Source organism: Nerophis lumbriciformis, linkage group LG23, assembly GCF_033978685.3.
Source record: "Nerophis lumbriciformis linkage group LG23, RoL_Nlum_v2.1, whole genome shotgun sequence".
Classification (NCBI taxonomy): Eukaryota; Metazoa; Chordata; class Actinopteri; order Syngnathiformes; family Syngnathidae; genus Nerophis; species Nerophis lumbriciformis.
Window position 1 is genome coordinate 35,979,161 of NC_084570.2, and position 20,500 is coordinate 35,999,660.

The window sequence follows — 20,500 nt, forward strand, 5'->3', positions numbered from 1 at the left end:
ATATATATATATATATATATATATCTATGTGTGTGTGGATGTATACATGTGTATATAGGTATGTGTGTGGATATACAGTATGTATGTATGTGTGTGTGTATATATGAATTGATAAAAGTGATTACATATTATAATAATAGATAATTATTATTATAATTGGTTATTAAGAGTGCCATCCATCCGATGGATATTAAGAGTGTGAAAATTCACCCCTTGTTTACTTTCAAGATCACCTCCTTAAAGTTTTTTAATCAGTCAGAAATTTCAACCAGTTAAAATGTGCAAAACATGGATAAGTTTAGCACTTTCCCACCATCCCTTGCAATGGATTTAAATGAATTACGTTTAGATGTTTTCAATGCTGTTTGGACATTTTTTTATAATAGCCAACAAAGTTCCATGAGCAGGTTATGTATGACCATGTCTGTTGAATTGTGTGCTGGTTGAATTTTTTTGTCTGCACCATGATTAGGTAAGGTTGTTTGGATTGGGTCATAAGGATAAAAGCTGTGCACATGTTCATCTTGATTTACAAGAAATGGCCACTGATTTGAGTGACCTTTTTTAGCCGCCAGACGGTGACTAAATGTCAGCTATCTATTTGTATCCATCCATTTTCTACTGCTTGTCCCATTCGGGGTCATGTATATTATTTGAAAACAACACATTGCTTATTGGACTCGTGCCGTCTCACGGGCCAAATTTAAGAAGTTGTCGGACCCTAGTTTGGACACCCCTGGTATGGACTCACTATACGGCACCAAGGGTATGAATGTGGTCACAATAAGATTTGTAATTGAATAAAGGTATGGCACATGTCAAGACACCTCCAGATCTTTGTATTATTACTGAAACAACCTTTCATCTCCCAACCTGGCCCAGGTAGCTTTTACTATCAACTTGCTCTTTCTAAATCACAAACCTGTGAGTATTTATGTTCTGTTCTCATGTTTATATATGGATGTTACCCGTGTTTATTATTTATGATTTGACCAGGAAGTGTCCGGCTCCAGTTGTCTTTATTGGAAAGGATAACAATGTTGCTGAAGAGTATTTTCACACAATGTCAATCGAGTCGCGCCATGTTTGCCAACATTATTGTGGGTTATTTTATTTTAGGACTTCCTATTCAAACCTTAGTCCCATTGGCAAATGTGTTGTACGTTTTCATATGTAATATTGTCATTATTTGTGGTATTTTTGTTCTGTCTTTGATAAATGCCAGAACCACAATTGTCATTTATCTGAATACTATAGAAGGGCACATGTTTACGGGAAAATGTGTTTACTTCATGCTGAAACCTTATTCTTGTACATTAGTATATTGATCTGATTAGGATATTAATCTTGTTTATAAGTCCACATTTAATTTGGGTATTGGTTATTGGCTTCAATGTTTTTGTACTCTGGTTATAATATAGCTACCTGTAAAATACCACTCTGACAAAAATAAAGGCTACTATTTTTCAAACTGGTCAAGTTCTCCATTACGTTGTGGCACATTTACAGTAGTCCAATTAGGTTGTAATCTCTATTATTGAACCTGGCGTGTGCTTGCATTGTCTTCCATGTTCCAAAGAAATGCATGTTAGGTTCATTGGAAACCCTAAATCAGTGATTCTCAAACTTTTTTCATCAAGTACCAAAAACATGACCAACACTGAAATGCAGTGGCATAGTAGGCTTAAGTATTCATTAAAAACATTTTATTTAGCAAATATACATCATATTTTATGCTCCTGTACAGTTTGAACAGTAACACTGTTTAAATATAGAACAATAAAACACTCTTGACTCTGGTGCACCACTAGATTGAGACCACCGTTTTGCAATCACTGCTTTAAATAGAAAATGGGTGAAAGTAGTCCACAAATACAGTACATGTTACCAGAAATACACAATCGTCTTCACTATTTTGGCCAAATTTGTGTTTATCATTTACTTTCAACAAGACGCAGCAGTGTCCAGCATTTGGTAAGCAGTGTTCCAAATGCTATGGAAAAAATCACTTTGCCAAACAATGTTTTGCAAAAGGAAAACCATGCGCTAAAAAGGAAAAATTTGTACGGTAAATGTAGTGGAGGACATTGATCTGGGTGAAACATTCTTCGTTGGCCTAGTGAACAGTGAAAATAAAACTGAAGAAGTAGTCAATGCTGTTGATAAAGACAAGGGGATTGCACCGCTACAAATGAATGGAACTCGAGTTAACATGAAACTAGATACTGGTGCAAAGGCAAACTTGATCAACATGTCAGACATCAAGGAATTGAGAGAAAAAACGAAAATCCACAAAACAACAGTTGCACTGAAATACTACAATGGTCGTAGCGTTGACAGTCTGGGCACATGCAAATTGAGAGTCACTGTAAAAGGAAAAGTGCACTACCTGCTATTTTCAGTTGTCACTGAAGAACGTGAGTCATTATTGGGCATACTTGCCAACCTTGAGACCTCCGATTACGGGAGGTGGGGGGCGTGGTCGGGGGATGGGGCGTGGTTTTGGGCGTGGCCAAGAGTGGAGGAGTATACAGCTAGAATTCACCAAGTCAAGTATTTTATATATATATATATATATATAAATAAAAGAAATACTTGAATTTCAGTGTTCATTTAATTACACATATACACACACATAACACTCATCTACTCATTGTTGAGTTAAGGGTTGAATTGTCCATCCTTGTTTTATTCTCTGTCACTATTTTTCTAACCATGCTGAACACCCTTTCGCAGGTACCCAGAAAGGTTTCGAGTACCACCAAAAAAACTGAATCTCTGAAGATAGTATAAAAATCTGTGTTAAAGGTGTACAAATACTGTTTGTATGATAAGCATGTTATTGTTTACAAATGAGGGTTAAGAGTTCAGTACTAAAAAAAAAAAAAAAAGAATGTGGCTTAAGTACAGTTTTTTAATTGAGCTGCTGCATTTTTTGGTTGGGTTGTTTATTTTGAGTAACTTCAGCATTTTTAAAAGGGGAGGAATGTAATAGAGTGATCTATGTTTGTCTGTTGCCATCTCCTGGTGAATGTTGGCTATAGCGTACTGGGGTTACTTTTTGGTTGGCCAACGATTTACGTGGTGTTGCGCACCTGACGTCAAGTGTGTGAGTCTGTTCTGAAGTCTACAGTAAAGAGACATACTTCATCACCTCGCCTGGTTATTGCCTCCAACTCAATATATTACAACAACATTGCTGTTTACGGCAGACGAACTGCTTTACGGTAGAATAAAACATGACTGCTGTTGTGTGTTGTTACCGCGCTGGGAGGACGTTAATGAAACTGCCTAACAATAAACCTACATAAGAAACCAAGAACTCGCCCTCGATCATTCTACAGTTATAACGTGTTTGGGCAGGCACGCTGTTTATATTGTGGGAAAGCGGACGTGAATACAGGCTGTTGACACGTCACTCAGGTCCGCATGGAGCTGGAGGGGGCGTGGCTTCCAGCTTCGCCTGAATTTCGCGAGATTTTCGAGAGAAAATTTGTCCCGGGAAGTTTTCGGGAGAGGCGCTGAATTTCGGGAGTCTCACGGAAAATCCGGGAGGGTTGGCAAGTATGTCATTGGGTGACAAAGCATGTGAAGTCTTAGGACTGGTGAAAAGAGTGTATCTTGTGAACACAGATGTAAGCGCTCAAAAAATTTAAACTGATTCAATAGTGCAGAACTACGCTGGTGTGTTCACTGGTTTTGGTGCTTTACCTTTTACATACAAAATACAGCTTAAAGAGCATTCACGTCCAGTTGTCCATGCAGCGAGAAGAGTTCCAGCAGCACTTAAAGAGCGTCTCAAAAAGGAACTGGACCGGATGACAACACTGGGTGTCATAAAGAAAATTGAGGAACCAACAGATTGGGTAAACTCCATGGTCTGTGTGAAAAAGAAAAATGGCGATCTAAGAATATGCATGGATCCAAAAGACTTGAATGAAAACATAAAACGTGAGCACTACCAGATACCAAAACGTGAAGAAATAGCCAGTAAGATGGCTGGCGCAATATATTTCTCAAAATTGGATGCGTCAAATGGCTTTTGGCAAATCAAACTAGACGAAAACAGTAGCAAATACCAGAGGTGTGGACTCGAGTCACATGACTTGGACTCGAGTCAGACTCGAGTCATGAATTTGATGACTTTAGACTCGACTTGACAAAATGTAAAACGACTTGCAACTCGACTTAGACTTTAACATCAATGACTTGTGACTTCACTTGGACTTGAGCCTTTTGAATTGACATGACTTGACATGACTTGCTACTTTCCCCAAAACCCAAAGATGAAAAAGTTATTTGGGAGCGCTCCGTATTTTTCATTGTGTACTTGTTTATCAGCGTTGCGTGTGTCAGCTGGTGTGCTGTCAGTACAACAGCAAATCAAATTAGATCTACTTTGTTTTCATCACACAGCATTCATCCAATCAAATTGCAGGACAACCAACGAAGAAGACATGTCCAAACCACACGCCAGTGAACAAAAAATGATACCTAAAATAATTTCGTTTGGGTATAAAAATTACGAGGTGGTCAACACAAAACGGTTTGCAGTATGCAACACATGCGGTTCGAAAATTACTGATGGAGAGGCAACAACTTCCAACTTCGTCCGGCATTTGAAGTTGCACAAAGAAGGGTAAGTTTTGAATGTAAGATAACGTTTATTGGCTAAGTAACGTGACTTTTATTTGCTGTGTAGTTAAATCAGTGAGGCTGTAAACTCACTGCTAACGTTATAACGTTATTGCAAACACGGGAATCTGTTGCAGTTCACTACCTTATTCATACTTTTTGTTCAGTGATTTTTTTTAAGCAGGGTTACGTTAGTCAATATATCACACGTAATGTTAGACGGCGGTCAGCAGCACCGCGTATTTTAGCCACCTAAAAAAAGACAAAAATAGTAAAATAAAGGTCAGTTAAAATGTATACTATATTATGAATATGTGTACCGTTTTAGCTAGCTTTCTGACATACTGTTGGTTGTTTACCTCAGTGGTCCCCAACCACCGGACCGCGGCCCGGTACTGGTCCGTGGATCGTTTGGTATCGGGCCGCACAAGAATTATTTTTTTTCTTTTTTCTTTTTTTAATTAAATCAACATAAAGAACACAAGATACACTTACAAGTAGTGCACCAACCCAAAAAACCTCTCTCCCCCCTTTTGTTCTGGGCATTGAACATGAAGACTCTTCCTTCACTGTTCTGAGTGGCCATGAGAGTCTTGGCAGTGCCTGCCTCCAGTGCTCCAGTGGAGCGAGTTTTCAGCCATGGTGGCATCATACTACGCCCCCATCGTGCACAAATGACTGACAGACTCTTGGCTAATTTGGTCTTTTGCAAATGCAATGCAGCATAGGGCCCTGACATATAAAAAGTACAACTTTTTTGTTATGTTCACGTATATGTCATGTTTTTTCAATGTTAACACTTTTGTACAAATAAGTACATTTGCACTTTATTTTTCAATGTGTTTGTTCTGTAAAGGAATGAGTTAATGTTTAAAATGACTGGTTAATAGTGCTATTATAAAGTGCAATGTCAGCACAATTTTCTTTCCTGCAATTTAAAATGCACTTGTTTTAATAAATAAATACAGCGTTTGAAAAGCATACACAATCTGTGTTAATATATTAGTCTGTGGTTAAAAGGACTTGAAAGGACTCGAAACTCAAAATGCAGGACTTAGGACTTGACTTGAGACTTTCCAGTCTTGACTTTGGACTTGACTCGGGGCTTGCCTGTCTTGACTCGGGACTTGACTCGGACTTGAGGGCAAAGACTTGAGACTTACTTGTGACTTGCAAAACAATGACTTGGTCCCACCTCTGGCAAATACTGCACTTTCAACACGCCTTTTGGTCGCTACTGCTTCCAACGCCTACCATTTGGGATCAAATCTGCATCAGAAATATTCCATAGAGCAATGGAACATATCATTGAAGGCTTGGAAGGCGTGCGAGCGTACATCGACGACATTGCTGTGTGGGGAAGAACAGCAAAAGAACACAACGAAAGGCTGACCAAAGTGTTGGAAAGAGTACAACAATATGGACTCAAATTAAACAAAAAGAAGTGTCAGTTAGGAATGTCAGAAATAATTTTTCTGGGAGACACGCTCAGTGCACATGGCGTTCAACCTGATATTGAAAAAAGACACGCCATACAAAGAATGCCGAGTCCCACAGACAAGACAGGTCCATCCATCCATCCATCTTCTTCCGCTTATCCGAGGTCGGGTCGCGGGGGCAGCAGCCTAAGCAGGGAAGCCCAGACTTCCCTCTCCCCAGCCACTTCGTCCAGCTCCTCCCGGGGGATCCCGAGGCGTTCCCAGGCCAGCCGGGAGACATAGTCTTCCCAACGTGTCCTGGGTCTTCCTCGTGGCCTCCTACCGGTCGGACATGCCCTAAACACCTCCTTAGGGAGGCGCTCGGGTGGCATCCTGACCAGATGCCCGAACCACCTCATCTGGCTCCTCTCGATGCGGAGGAGCAGCGGCTTTACTTTGAGCTCCCCCCGGATGACAGAGCTTCTCACCCTATCTCTAAGGGAGAGCCCCGCCACCCGGCGGAGGAAACTCATTTCGGCCGCTTGTACCCGTGATCTTGTCCTTTCGGTCATAACCCAAAGCTCATGACCATAGGTGAGGATGGGAACGTAGATTGACCGGTAAATTGAGAGCTTTGCCTTCCGGCTCAGCTCCTTCTTCACCACAACGGATCGATACAGCGTCCGCATTACTGAAGACGCCGCACCGATCCGCCTGTCGATCTCACGATCCACTCTTCCCTCACTCGTGAACAAGACTCCGAGGTACTTGAACTCCTCCACTTGGGGCAAGATCTCCTCCCCAACCCGGAGATGGCACTCCACCCTTTTCCGGGTGAGAACCATGGACAAGACAGGTGTACAGCGTATATTGGGCGTGGTCAACTATATTGGCAAATTCATCCCAAACCTTGCTGTGAAAACATCCTGCATTCGTGAACTCCTTCACAATGACACAGAGTTCAAGTGGACGTCCAGGCATGAGAATGAGTGGCAGAGACTGAAGGAAACACTCACTACTGCACCCGTGCTGACGTTCTTCGACCCTACAAAGAAAACAAAGGTGTCAACAGATGCTTCAAAAGATGGACTGGGTGGAGTTTTACTACAGGCTGATGGTGAACACTGGAAACCAGTAGCCTATGCATCACGATCCATGACACAGGCTGAATGTAGGTATGCTCAAATAGAAAAAGAATGTCTAGGGTTAGCATATGGCCTGCAGGGCTTCCACAACTATGTTTATGGTCTCCCTACCTTCACTGTAGAAACAGACCATCGCCCACTAGTTTCCATCATCAAGAAAAACTTGAATGACATGACACCATGAATACAATGTTTCATGATGAAGATGCAGCCATATGATTTTCAGCTCATCTACACACCTGGAAAGCACTTGATACTGGCTGATGCACTCTCAAGAGCACCCATGGAAAACAGCGTCAGTGCTACTGAAGAGGATGTACAAAACCATGTGAATATGGTGTCAGCTGCACTTCCAGTGTCAGACATAAAATCACAAGAAATCGCTGAGGAAACGGCAAAAGATGAAGAGTTGCAGCGTGTTATTACCAACATGCAGAATGGATGGCCTCCACGTTCCAGCCCACGGTTCTTCCATGTTAGAGGTGAACTAAGTGTTGTGGATGGACTTTTACTGAAGCGAAACCGAATAGTCATTCCACAAACATTGAGGCAGGATATACTACAAAGAATCCATGAAGGTCATCTAGGGGTGGAAAAGTGCAAGAGACGAGCACGCGACACTGTATACTGGCCTGGAATCAACAAAGACATTGACAACATAATTGGCAGATGTTCAACATGTCAAAAATACAGAAACAAACAAACCAAAGAACCCATGTTATTGCCTGAAGTTCTTACTGCACCATGGCAGAAAGTGGGAATGGACTTGTTTTATTTGAAGGGCAAAGAGTATGTTGTTGTAATTGACTACCATTCTATTTCCCTGAAATGGCTTTGCTATCAAGCACATCATCAAACTGTGTGATCACGCATGTCAAATCTATATTTGCTAGACGTGGTATACCGCATACTAGAGATGCGCGGTTTGCGGACACAACCGCGGAGTCCGCGGATTATCCGCGGATCGGGCGGATGAAATTAAAAAAAATAAGATTTTATCCGCTCGCGGGTCGGGTCGGGCGGATTAATTAGATTTTTTTATTTTTATTTTTTTTTTTGTTTGTTTTTTTGCGGGTGGCAGTTAAACCAATTCGGAAATATATATACATAGTTAAATGTTGTTACCCACATACGAAAAACGAGCAGGCACCTGCAGCATATGCCACAACAGAAGAAGAAAAAAGAAAAGAGATGGACACTTTTACGGAGCGGAGAAGGGACGCCTCGCCAGGGTCCGGGACCGAGGCCCCTTCCCCTGAGAGGGCCCCACCGGGAGCCGTAGCTGAGGCGATCCGCGAGGAGGGCCCGACGCACGTCCAGGGTCACTACCGCGCCCACCGCACCGACACCCCGCCTCGTCCGCTTTCGCCGCGGCCGGCGTCACGCGCAGCAGGTAAGCAGCTTACCTGCCCGCCACCCCCGTGGCCGGGGGCTCGTAACATGGGTCACTCCGCGCGCTCCGCCCGCGCAGCTTACCTGCTTGCCACCCCTGTTGCCGGGGGCGCGTAACAGGGGTCACTCCGCGCACAGTGCGCTCACGAAAGGGGTGGGGCTCACCCTGGTTGATATAGAGAGCAGGACGGTGGCCATGGAATTTCATTTAAGGTTTGTGATAAACCATCAAACTCATTCGTTAAAAGGACTCTGTAGTAATATAAAGCGAAATTTTCTGGACATTATCATGCAAGAAAAGTTTTTTTTTGGGATCGCGATCACCGCGTAATGATTTTTAAAGGTTGCATTATATTATTAACTGTCCCATGTGATCAGCCAGTGCGATTGGAAGTCCATGCTCAATTATTGCCTCCGTAAATAAAACTTCGGCATTCATCACATCCAAAGAATCTGTTTGGGCGACAAAAAACGTTGAAAGTTTTCCACTTGTATCGCTAGCAACGGCATTAGACTTGTGTTTTTTTGTCCCAACGTGGTCTTTTACATCGCTAATTCCTCCGTGTCCGATCGAAAAATTTTGTCTGCACAAGGTGCAATTCGCGTAGTTTTCACCCTTTTTTTTTTTTTTAATTAATATTAGATATATAACAACGGGCGGATGGCGGGCGGATGTAGTTCTGATCAAACGTTACATCGGGTGGATGGCGGATGGATGACGACTTTCTGACGCGGTTGCGGATGAGATAAATTGCCTATCCGCGCATCTCTAGTAGGTATGCTCAAATAGAAAAAGAATGTCTAGGGTTAGCATATGGCCTGCAGGGCTTCCACAACTATGTTTATGGTCTCCCTACCTTCACTGTAGAAACAGACCATCGCCCACTAGTTTCCATCATCAAGAAAAACTTGAATGACATGACACCATGAATACAATGTTTCATGATGAAGATGCAGCCATATGATTTTCAGCTCATCTACACACCTGGAAAGCACTTGATACTGGCTGATGCACTCTCAAGAGCACCCATGGAAAACAGCGTCAGTGCTACTGAAGAGGATGTACAAAACCATGTGAATATGGTGTCAGCTGCACTTCCAGTGTCAGACATAAAATCACAAGAAATCGCTGAGGAAACGGCAAAAGATGAAGAGTTGCAGCGTGTTATTACCAACATGCAGAATGGATGGCCTCCACGTTCCAGCCCACGGTTCTTCCATGTTAGAGGTGAACTAAGTGTTGTGGATGGACTTTTACTGAAGCGAAACCGAATAGTCATTCCACAAACATTGAGGCAGGATATACTACAAAGAATCCATGAAGGTCATCTAGGGGTGGAAAAGTGCAAGAGACGAGCACGCGACACTGTATACTGGCCTGGAATCAACAAAGACATTGACAACATACCGTATTTTCCGCACTATAAGGCGCACCGGATTATTAGCCGCACCTTCTATGAATTACATATTTCATAATTTTGTCCACCAATAAGCCGCCCCGGACTATAAGCCGCGCCTACGCTGCGCTAAAGTGAATGTCAAAAAAACGCTGCGCTAAAGTGAATGTCAAAAAAACAGTCAGATAGTTCAGTCAAACTTTAATAATATATTGAAAACCAGCGTTCTAACAACTCTGTCCCAAAATGTACGCAAATGTGCAATCACAAACATAGTAAAATTCAAAATGGTGTAGAGCAATAGTAACATAATGTTGCTCGAACGTTAATGTCACAACACACAAAATAAACATAGCGCTCACCTTCTGAAGTTATTCTTCATTCGTAAATCCTTCGAATTCTTCGTCTTCGGTGTCCGAATTGAAAAGTTGCGCAAGCGTGGTATCCAAAATGGCCGGTTCCGTCTCGTCGAAGTCATCGGGAGTCAGTGTCGCTGTTGTTCTGTGAATCCTGCCTTCCGGAAAGCTCGGACCACAGTTGTGACCGAAATATCTGCCCAGGCATTTACGATCCACTGGCAAATGTTGGCGTATGTCGTCCGGCGCTGTCTGCCCGTCTTAGTGAAGGTGTGTTCGCCTTCGGAGCTGTGTGAAAAAAGCCACCCGGCCTCTTCGCGTAAACTTCCCTTAACCACTCGCTCATCTTTTCTTCATCCATCCATCCCTTCGAGTTAGCTTTTATGATGACGCCGGCTGGAAAGGTCTCTTTTGGCAAGGTCTTCCTTTTGAATATCACCATGGGTGGAAGTTAGCATGGCAAGCTAGAACCACAGTGAAGGATGACTTCTCATTCCCTGTGGTGCGAATATTCACCGTACGTGCTCCCGTTCCACAGTGCGGTTCACAGGAATATCAGTTGCTGTGAAATACGGTAGTAATCCGTGTGCGGATGGAGAGATTGCGTCTTTTTATGAACCGGATCCTTGTCGCTTAGTAGGAGCCATTTTGTGGTCTTTACAGATGTAAACAGGAAATGAAACGTACGGTGATATCCGCGCGTTTTTTCTTCTTCTTCCGGGGGCGGGTGGTTGCTTACAGTAGAAGAAGAAGCGCTTCCTGTTCTATGGGGGCGGGTGCTTTCCTTGGCGGTTGCTTGCGTAGAAGAAGAAGCGCTTCCTGTTCTACCGGGAAAAAAGATGGCGGCTGTTTACCGAAGTTGCGAGATCGAAACTTTATGAAAATGAATCGTAATAAAGCGCACCGGGTTATAAGGCGCACTGTCAGCTTTTGAGAAAAATTGTGGTTTTTAGGTGCGCCTTATAGTGCGGAAAATACGGTATTCTCAAAACAACTTTTGAAGAAAGCAGTGTATAGTAACTCTGATCCATACCTAGCACTACTTAGCTACAGAGCAACACCTCTTGAGTGTGGCTTGTCACCCTCTGAACTACTGATGAACAGAAAGCTTCGTACTACACTACCAAGTATGTCTACACCTACGCAGAGTCAAAAAGTACAACGAAAGCTAAAGCAACAAAAGCTAAAGCAGAAGTCGTTTTATGACAAAGCAGCCAAATCGCTCCCACCACTATCACCAAGTGACACAGTGAGAATTGAAAGTCCTGATGGTTGGAAAACCAAAGCTACTGTTCTTCAAGAAACATCCCCACGATCATATACTGTGAGGAGTGAAGAAGGACAGATACTACGTTGCAATCGTCACAGTTTGCTGAGGGTTCCAGTGACTGTTCCAAACCAAGAAACAGCCGAGTCCGAGGTTTCATCTACACCGACTGTTTCAAACCAAGCAACAGCTGAGCCCGAGGTTTCATCTACACCTACTGACTTTGAAACAATGCCAATGCAGCACATGAATGAAAATGTGACTGACGATCCTGAACCTGTGTTGAGAAGATCCACAAGGCAGATCAAGAAACCTGTGAATGATGACTACGTGTACCATTGAACTCTTATAATATCAAACTGATTGACAAGCTAAAGAGTTAATGTTTTTTAACTGTTTTCTAATACTGTGGTGCATGGATAGTTTTTGGAAAGATTGCATATTCATGTGGTCAAGATAGAAAAACAGGTTATTTGTTTAATACATTACATTGTATTAGCAATGGGTGCTTAGTTTAGAAAGGGGGATGTAATGATAGTGTTTGACCACATAGTGGTAGTAAGAGTCTACAAATGTCTAGGAACCAATATATAGTATGTGTCAGGTAGGACTCTATAGAGAGGAACACACCTTGTACGCACGAGTGTTGAAGTAGCGTTGGTAATATGTGATCGTGATTAAAAGACAGTTCCAAAAGTCATCCAACGATGTGTTATTTAAAACAATATTATAACATTTTCATGACGTTGTGGTATTTCCAAGGCTTCCTGAACACAACATTGTCTCTGACGGCCGCAGCTGACTTCTGCTATTTTCATGACGTTGTGGTATTTCCAAGGCTTCCTGAACACAACATTGTCTCTGACGACCGCAGCAGACTTCTACTGTTTTGTAATTCCAAGGCTTCCTGAATGCAACATTGTCTCTGACGGGCGCAGAATACTTCTGCTATTTTCATGACGTTTTGGTATTTCCAAGGGTTCCTGAACGCAAAATTGTCTCTGACGGCCGCAGCAGACTTCTGCTATTTGGTATTTCCAAGGCTTCCTGAATGCAACATTGTCTCTGAAGGCTGCCAGCAGACTTTTGCTATTTTCATGACGTTTTGGTATGTCCAAGGCTTCCTGAATGCAACATTGTCTCTGACGGGCGCAGAAGACTTCTATTTTCATGACGTTGTGGTATTTCCAAGGCTTCCTGAATGCAACATTGTCTCTGACGGCCGCAGCAGATTTCTGCTGTTTGGTATTTCCAAGGCTTCCTGAATGCAACATTGTCTCTGACGGCCTCAGCAGACTTCTGCTATATGGTATTTCCAAGGCTTCCTGAATACAACATTGTCTCTGACGGCCGCAGCAGACTTCTGGTATTTTCATGACGTTTTGGTATGTCCAAGTCTTCCTGAACGCAACAGTTTATTTGCTATTTCCGACATTCCTTGACCACATCTCTTCAACTGTGTTTGGCCGCCATGGAAAGAAAAGGTAGGCTCGTACGACTTGGAGTGTTTTATACGTCACGCTGCCGATGTTGTTGAACTTATCCTGCGGGCAGACTGCGTTAGATGTGATTTGTTTCACGGAACGCTGAAGGCCAAGGCACAAGCTAAAACGAAATGAAAAGTGGACCATGTGTACGTTAGCATCCATGCTAGCTTTAGCCGTGAAAGCATAACTCAAAGTTTCCAACATGAATTCATCGTCTGGAACTTGACTTAACTTAAGTTGACTCACGACACGCAGGCTGAGCTCACGTTGATGACACAAAGTGGAGGAACTTTCACGCCAACTTAGCGAATAAAGCTGCTGCTGCTGCAGGGTTGGCACGGGGGCTAAAATGTTTGTCTGGTCTTGAATGGGATTGTGCGTTAAAGGCTTGCATTTGAATGTTGTCTTTTCAGTAGGGGTGTCCGATAATGGCTTGTTTGCCGATATCCAATAATGTCCAACTCTTAATTACCGATACCGATATATACAGTCATGGAATTAACACATTATTATGCCTACCGTATTTTCCGCACTATAAGGCGCACCGGATTATTAGCCGCACCTTCAATGAATTACATATTTCATAACTTTGTCCACCAATAAGCCGCCTCGGATTATAAGCCGCGCCTACGCTGCGCTAAAGGGAATGTCAAAAAAACAGTCAGATAGTTCAGTCAAACTTTAATAATATATTGAAAACCAGCGTTCTAACAACTCTGTCCCAAAATGTACGCAAATGTGCAATCACAAACATAGTAAAATTCAAAATGGTGTAGAGCAATAGCAACATAATGTTGCTCGAACGTTAATGTCACAACACACAAAATAAACATAGCGCTCACCTTCTGAAGTTATTCTTCATTCGTAAATCCTTCGAATTCTTCGTCTTCGGTGTCCGAATTGAAAAGTTGCGCAAGCGTGGTATCCAAAATGGCCGGTTCCGTCTCGTCGAAGTCATCGGAGTCAGTGTCGCTGTTGTTCTGTGAATCCTGCCTTCCGGAAAGCTCGGACCACAGTTGTGACCGAAATATCTGCCCAGGCATTTACGATCCACTGGCAAATGTTGGCGTATGTCGTCCGGCGCTGTCTGCCCGTCTTAGTGAAGGTGTGTTCGCCTTCGGAGCTGTGTGAAAAAAGCCACCCGGCCTCTTCGCGTAAACTTCCCTTAACCACTCGCTCATCTTTTCTTCATCCATCCATCCCTTCGAGTTAGCTTTTATGATGACGCCGGCTGGAAAGGTCTCTTTTGGCAAGGTCTTCCTTTTGAATATCACCATGGGTGGAAGTTAGCATGGCAAGCTAGAACCACAGTGAAGGATGACTTCTCATTCCCTGTGGTGCGAATATTCACCGTATGTGCTCCCGTTCCACAGTGCGGTTCACAGGAATATCAGTTGCTGTGAAATACGGTAGTAATCCGTGTGCGGATGGAGAGATTGCGTCTTTTTATGAACCGGATCCTTGTCGCTTAGTAGGAGCCATTTTGTGGTCTTTACAGATGTAAACAGGAAATGAAACGTACGGTGATATCCGCGCGTTTTTTCTTCTTCTTCCGGGGGCGGGTGGTTGCTTACAGTAGAAGAAGAAGCGCTTCCTGTTCTATGGGGGCGGGTGCTTTCCTTGGCGGTTGCTTGCGTAGAAGAAGAAGCGCTTCCTGTTCTACCGGGAAAAAAGATGGCGGCTGTTTACCGAAGTTGCGAGATCGAAACTTTATGAAAATGAATCGTAATAAAGCGCACCGGGTTATAAGGCGCACTGTCAGCTTTTGAGAAAATGTGTGGTTTTTAGGTGCGCCTTATAGTGCGGAAAATACGGTAATTTGGACAACCAGGTATGGTGAAGATAAGGTCCGTCTTAAATTTTTTTTATAAAATAAGATAAATAAATTAAAAACATTTTCTTGAATAAAAAATAAAGTAAAACGATATAAAGACAGTTACATAGAAACTAGTAATTAATGAAAATGAGTAAAATTAGCTGTTAAAGGTTAGTACTATTAGTGGACCAGCAGCACGCACAATCATGTGTGCCTTGCAGACAGTATTGATATATAACGTAGGAACCAGAATATTAATAACAGAAAGAAACAACCCTTTTGTGTGAATGAGTGTAAATGGGGGAGGGAAGTTTTTTGGGTTAGTGCACTATTTGTAAGTGTATCTTGTGTTTTTTATGTTGATTTAATAAAAAAAAAAAATAATAATAATAATACGATACCGATAATTAAAAAAACGATACCGATAATTTCCGATATTACATTTTAAAGCATATATCGGACATCTCTACTTTTCAATGTTTGAAAAATGCTCCAATTTTGGGTGAAGTGCTTGGAAATGTTGATCATATTATACTATATTATACTATGGACTGTACTCTCACAATATTATGTCAGACCCACTCGACATCCATTGCACTCGGTCTCCCCTAGAGGGGGGGGTTACTCACATATGCGGTCCTCTCCAAGGTTTCTCATAGTCATTCACATCGACGTCCCACTGGGGTGAGTTTTTCCTTGCCCTTATGTGGGCTCTGTACCGAAGATGTCGTTGTGGCTTGTGCAGCCCTTTGAGACACTTATGATTTAGGGCTATATAAATAAACATTGATTGATTGATTGATTGATATTTCTCGGCAGTCTGACTCAATAGGCTAATTATAAATGGAAAAATCCATCCATCCATTTTCTACCGCTTGTTCCTTTTGGGGTCGCGGGGAGTGCTGGAGCCTGTCCCAGCTGCATTCGGGCGGAAGGCCGGGTACACCCTGGACAAGTCGCCAGCTCATCGCAGGGCCAACACAGCATGTTGTCGTTTTAATGAACATTGGATGGAAAATGTAAAATACAAGCCTGCTGCAAAGTATGCAAAAAGGAAATCCAACATTGTTCCATGTATTTTCTGCTCTATTATTTTGGTTGTCTACTTAACTTGTCTGACTACCTCAGTGAAAGCAAACAAGTTACATTTTGTCCTTTTGGTTGATTGCATTGAACTGGTTGCATTATTGGACTTGTTTGTACTGTGAAGGTCATGTAATGTATCATTTGTAACCTTTCTCACAACTTGGAGCTGAATGATGTTGTAGTTTTTACACAACATGGTTGAAAGCATTTCTTGCTCTATTGTTTTTCTTGTCTACTTAACTTGTCTGACTACCTCAGTGAAAGCAAAAAAAAGTTAACTTTTGTCTTTTTGTTACTTTCTTATCATAGCCACAGTTATAAGGCTAGATATGCTTAATGAAAGGTGACTGAGGTGTTGTGAAACAAACACAATATTTTCCTTTAATTTATTATTCTAATATTAATGTGGAACAGTTTTGTTAATACATGAGTGAAATTGAGTGCATTTATATCACATTATGCAGTGTACAAGCACAAATATGCTGTGAATCAGTCGTGCTGTTCTATGTCATTGAGTGCTGGAAGTAAGAAAAACAAGACAAATGGAGACAGGTTTGCAAACAGCAATGACATTGAATAGTCACACTGCTTCATTCAGTTGATGATAACTGCTGCTTCAATGTTAGGCTTAGCTTTTAGCAGATGTTCCCTTTTTTTCCTTCAGACAGCATTCGGTGACCTCAAACAACAAGGCTATGGATTGATTCACACTGGTTTTCGCCTTTTGAAGGCTACTGAAAAAACTGGAAAATTGATCTTGAAAGTCCTTAAAAAGTGCTTGAATTTGGCCATGGAAAAGGTGTACGAACCTTGCTGCTAGCTACTGCTGCTGTTTTACACCTCGCACATGTTCTTTAGTCTTCTTTATACATGACGTTTTGTAAATCTTCTTTCTACTCGCCAGTACTCGCCATGCAGGCCAGGAAGAAAAGGACAAAGCAGCGCAAACCTGGCAGAAAGTAAGGAGAAAGTCTTGTTTTCAATTGTCAAAGCATTCAACAGATACACGGAAAGGTTGTTCGATACCAACATGTCACGATACTGAGGCCACAGTACGATATTGTTGCAGTATTGTCACAGAAAAGCTGGCTTGGAAAAAAATCAAGTGCTACTTAAGTTAAGAATAAACACTTACAAAACATTATTTTCTTTCCATGCAGGGGCTCCAAAAGCATGCATGTGTGTATATACAAGTGTATTATATACTGTACATGTGTGTATATACAAGTATATGATATACATGTGTGTATATACAAGTACCGTATTTTTCGGAGTATAAGTCTCACCGGAGTATAAGTCGCACCTGCTGAAAATGCATAATAAAGAAGGAAAAAAACATTATGCAACTTTCATAAACTATGAAAAAAACTGCGACTTATAGTCCGAAAAATACGGTATATGATATACTGTACATGTGTGTATGTACAAGTATATGATATACATGTGTGTATGTACAAGTATATGATATACATGTGTGTATGTACAAGTATGATATACATGTGTGTGTATATACTGTACAAGTATATCATATACATGTGTGTATATACAAGTATATGATGTACATGTTTGTGTATATAAGTATATGATGTACATGTGTGTGTATACAAGTATACGATATACATGTGTGTATACAAGTATATGATATACATGTGTGTGTATATACAAGTATATGATATATATGTGTGTGTGTGTATATACAAGTATATGATATACATGTGTGTATACAAGTATATGATATACATGTGTGTGTATATACAAGTATATGACATATATGTGTGTGTGTGTATACAAGTACCGGTATATGATATACATGTGTGTGTGTATATGCAAGTATATGATATACATGTGTGTGTGTGTATATACAAGTATATGGTATACATGTGTGTGTGTGTATATACAAGTATATGATATACATGTGTGTGTGTATATACAAGTATATGATATACATGTGTGTATATACAAGTATATGATATACATGTGTGTATATACAAGTATATGATATACATGTGTGTGTATACAAGTATATGATATACATGTGTGTATACAAGTATATGATATACATGTGTGTGTGTATATACAAGTATATGATATACATGTGTGTGTATATACAAGTATATGATATATGTGTGTGTGTGTGTGTGTGTGTGTATATACAAGTATATGATATACATGTGTGTATATGATATACATGTGTGTGTATATACAAGTATATGATATACATGTGTGTGTGTATACAAGTATATGAAATACATACATGTGTGTGTATATACAAGTATATGATATACGTGTGTGTGTGTATATACAAGTATATGATATACATGTGTGTGTATATACAAGTATATGATATATGTGTGTGTGTGTGTGTATATATACAAGTATATGATATACATGTGTGTATATGATATACATGTGTGTGTATATACAAGTATATGATATACATGTGTGTGTGTATACAAGTATATGAAATACATACATGTGTGTGTATATACAAGTATATGATATACATGTGTGTGTGTATATACAAGTATATGATATACATGTGTGTGTATATACAAGTATATGATATATATGTGTGTGTGTGTGTGTGTGTGTGTGTGTATATACAAGTATATGATATACATGTGTGTGTATATGATAGACGTGTGTGTGTGTATATACAAGTATATGATATACATGTGTGTGTAGATGATATACATGTGTGTGTGTGTGTATATACAAATATATGATATACATGTGTGTGTATATACAAGTATATGATACAGTGTTTCCCACAGGACAGGCATCTATTTGTGGTGGTGTGGTCGGGGGGCGGGGGGTGACGGCCGCAGCGGCGATGACCAAGAAGAACGCGGAGTTGGAATATAAGTACAACACTTTATGTACATATTTAGCTCATTAAAATTACCGACAGGAAGGCGAGAAACACTTTATTTCAACAGACTCTGGTGCCGTACCTGTCGTCAAAACTCCAAAGACCGACTGCGCAGTTGCGCTAACAAAATAAGAGTCTCAGAAAGCTGGCGTGCACAAGCTAGCAAGCTACGGAGTTTGCCGACAATGTATTTCTTGTAAAGTGCATACAAAGGAGTACAGAAGCTGGACAAATAAGATGCCAAAAACCAACCACTTTCATGTGGTATTGGACAGAAAGGAGGACTTTTTTTCTCCTCCATTCGAAAATGCGGACGTTATCAGCACCACTGTCTGATTTCTATCAATGCAAGTCATCAGAATCAGGTAATACACCAACTTATATTCTTGTCTTCATGAAAGAAAGGAATCTATATGTGTTAAACATGCTTGTATTATTTTTAAACACCTTTAACTTGTTAACAATATTAACTATATGTGTTAAACATGCTTGTATTATCTTTAAACACCTTTAACTTGTTAACAATATTAACTATATGTGTTAAACATGCTTGTATTGTCATTAAACACCTTTAACTTGTTAACAATATTAACTATATGTATTAAACATACTTGTATTATCATTAAGCACCTTTAATTTATTAACAATATGTGTTAAACATGCTTGTATTATCTTTAAACACCTTTAACTTGTTAACAATATTAACTATATGTATTAAACATACTTGTATTATCATTAAACACCTTTAATTTATTAACAATATTAACTATATGTGTTAAACATGCTTGCATTATCATTAAACACCTTTAACTTGTTAACAAAAACATATATTTCATAAATAAGTAAATATAAATTATATATATGAATGAGGTAGATCCCCACGACTTGATCAATTGAAAAGTAGCTCGCCTGCAGAAAAAGTGTGAGCACCCCTGAGTTACACCCATCTGAACAGGTCAGCCACCTGTTTAAAGCCCGATCACAGTTGAAATCTTGAAATGAAGGGCCTTTAATGGCCAAAACATTAACCTGGACAACATTTTAACAGCTGGTTGGCTCAGATTTTATTCTTTTCATTGCATTCACATGCTGCAGTGGACAGTGGACAATTTAGCTTCATTATTAATGCAGTATCTAAAGCACCGTCTCCACGTGTGTTTATTGACAACAGGGTTATAACCTGGACACGTAAGCTCGTCGGTATGGTAACACGTGACGTGACAACAGCGGCGGTGTTAATGAAGCAGCGTCAGGCTGCTCACCGTGAGTGAAACGCTCGGTGAAATCGCGGATTAACGTTAAATATATGACGAGCCGCGAGCGATGCAGCTATAACTTATCTACCTACAACCTATATTACCCTCGTATTTTGATCCGGTCGGTCCGTTCTTTTACTCCGCCGTCTTCTTCTTCTTCTTTTCTTCTTCTTCTTCTGGCCCACCAGGTGAATTAAGTGCTATTGGCAGAGTTACAATGCATAGTAGGCTACCGCCACCTACTGCACCGGAGTTGTAACTACAAGGTACATTCACAGACAGAGTCCCATTGCTTTTATGAGCGGTCGAGCGAGTCTAAAGCCGAAAAATCCATTTGTGGCGGACGTAATTCTTTCGTGGCGGGCCGCCACAA

General features: G+C 41.0%; 1 protein-coding gene across 1 annotated transcript in view; it reads left to right on the forward strand.

Annotated features, from left to right (window-relative positions):
• Nucleotides 1-12,794: 12,794 nt before the first annotated feature.
• Nucleotides 12,795-20,500, forward strand: part of srpk1b (SRSF protein kinase 1b) — a 56,056-nt gene continuing 48,350 nt past the window's right edge. Inside the window, exon 1 of the mRNA XM_061985660.2 lies at nucleotides 12,795-13,094. Coding sequence (XP_061841644.1) covers nucleotides 12,985-13,094 — 110 coding nt within the window. The 5' untranslated portion in view covers nucleotides 12,795-12,984. The remainder of the gene's footprint in view (nucleotides 13,095-20,500) is intronic.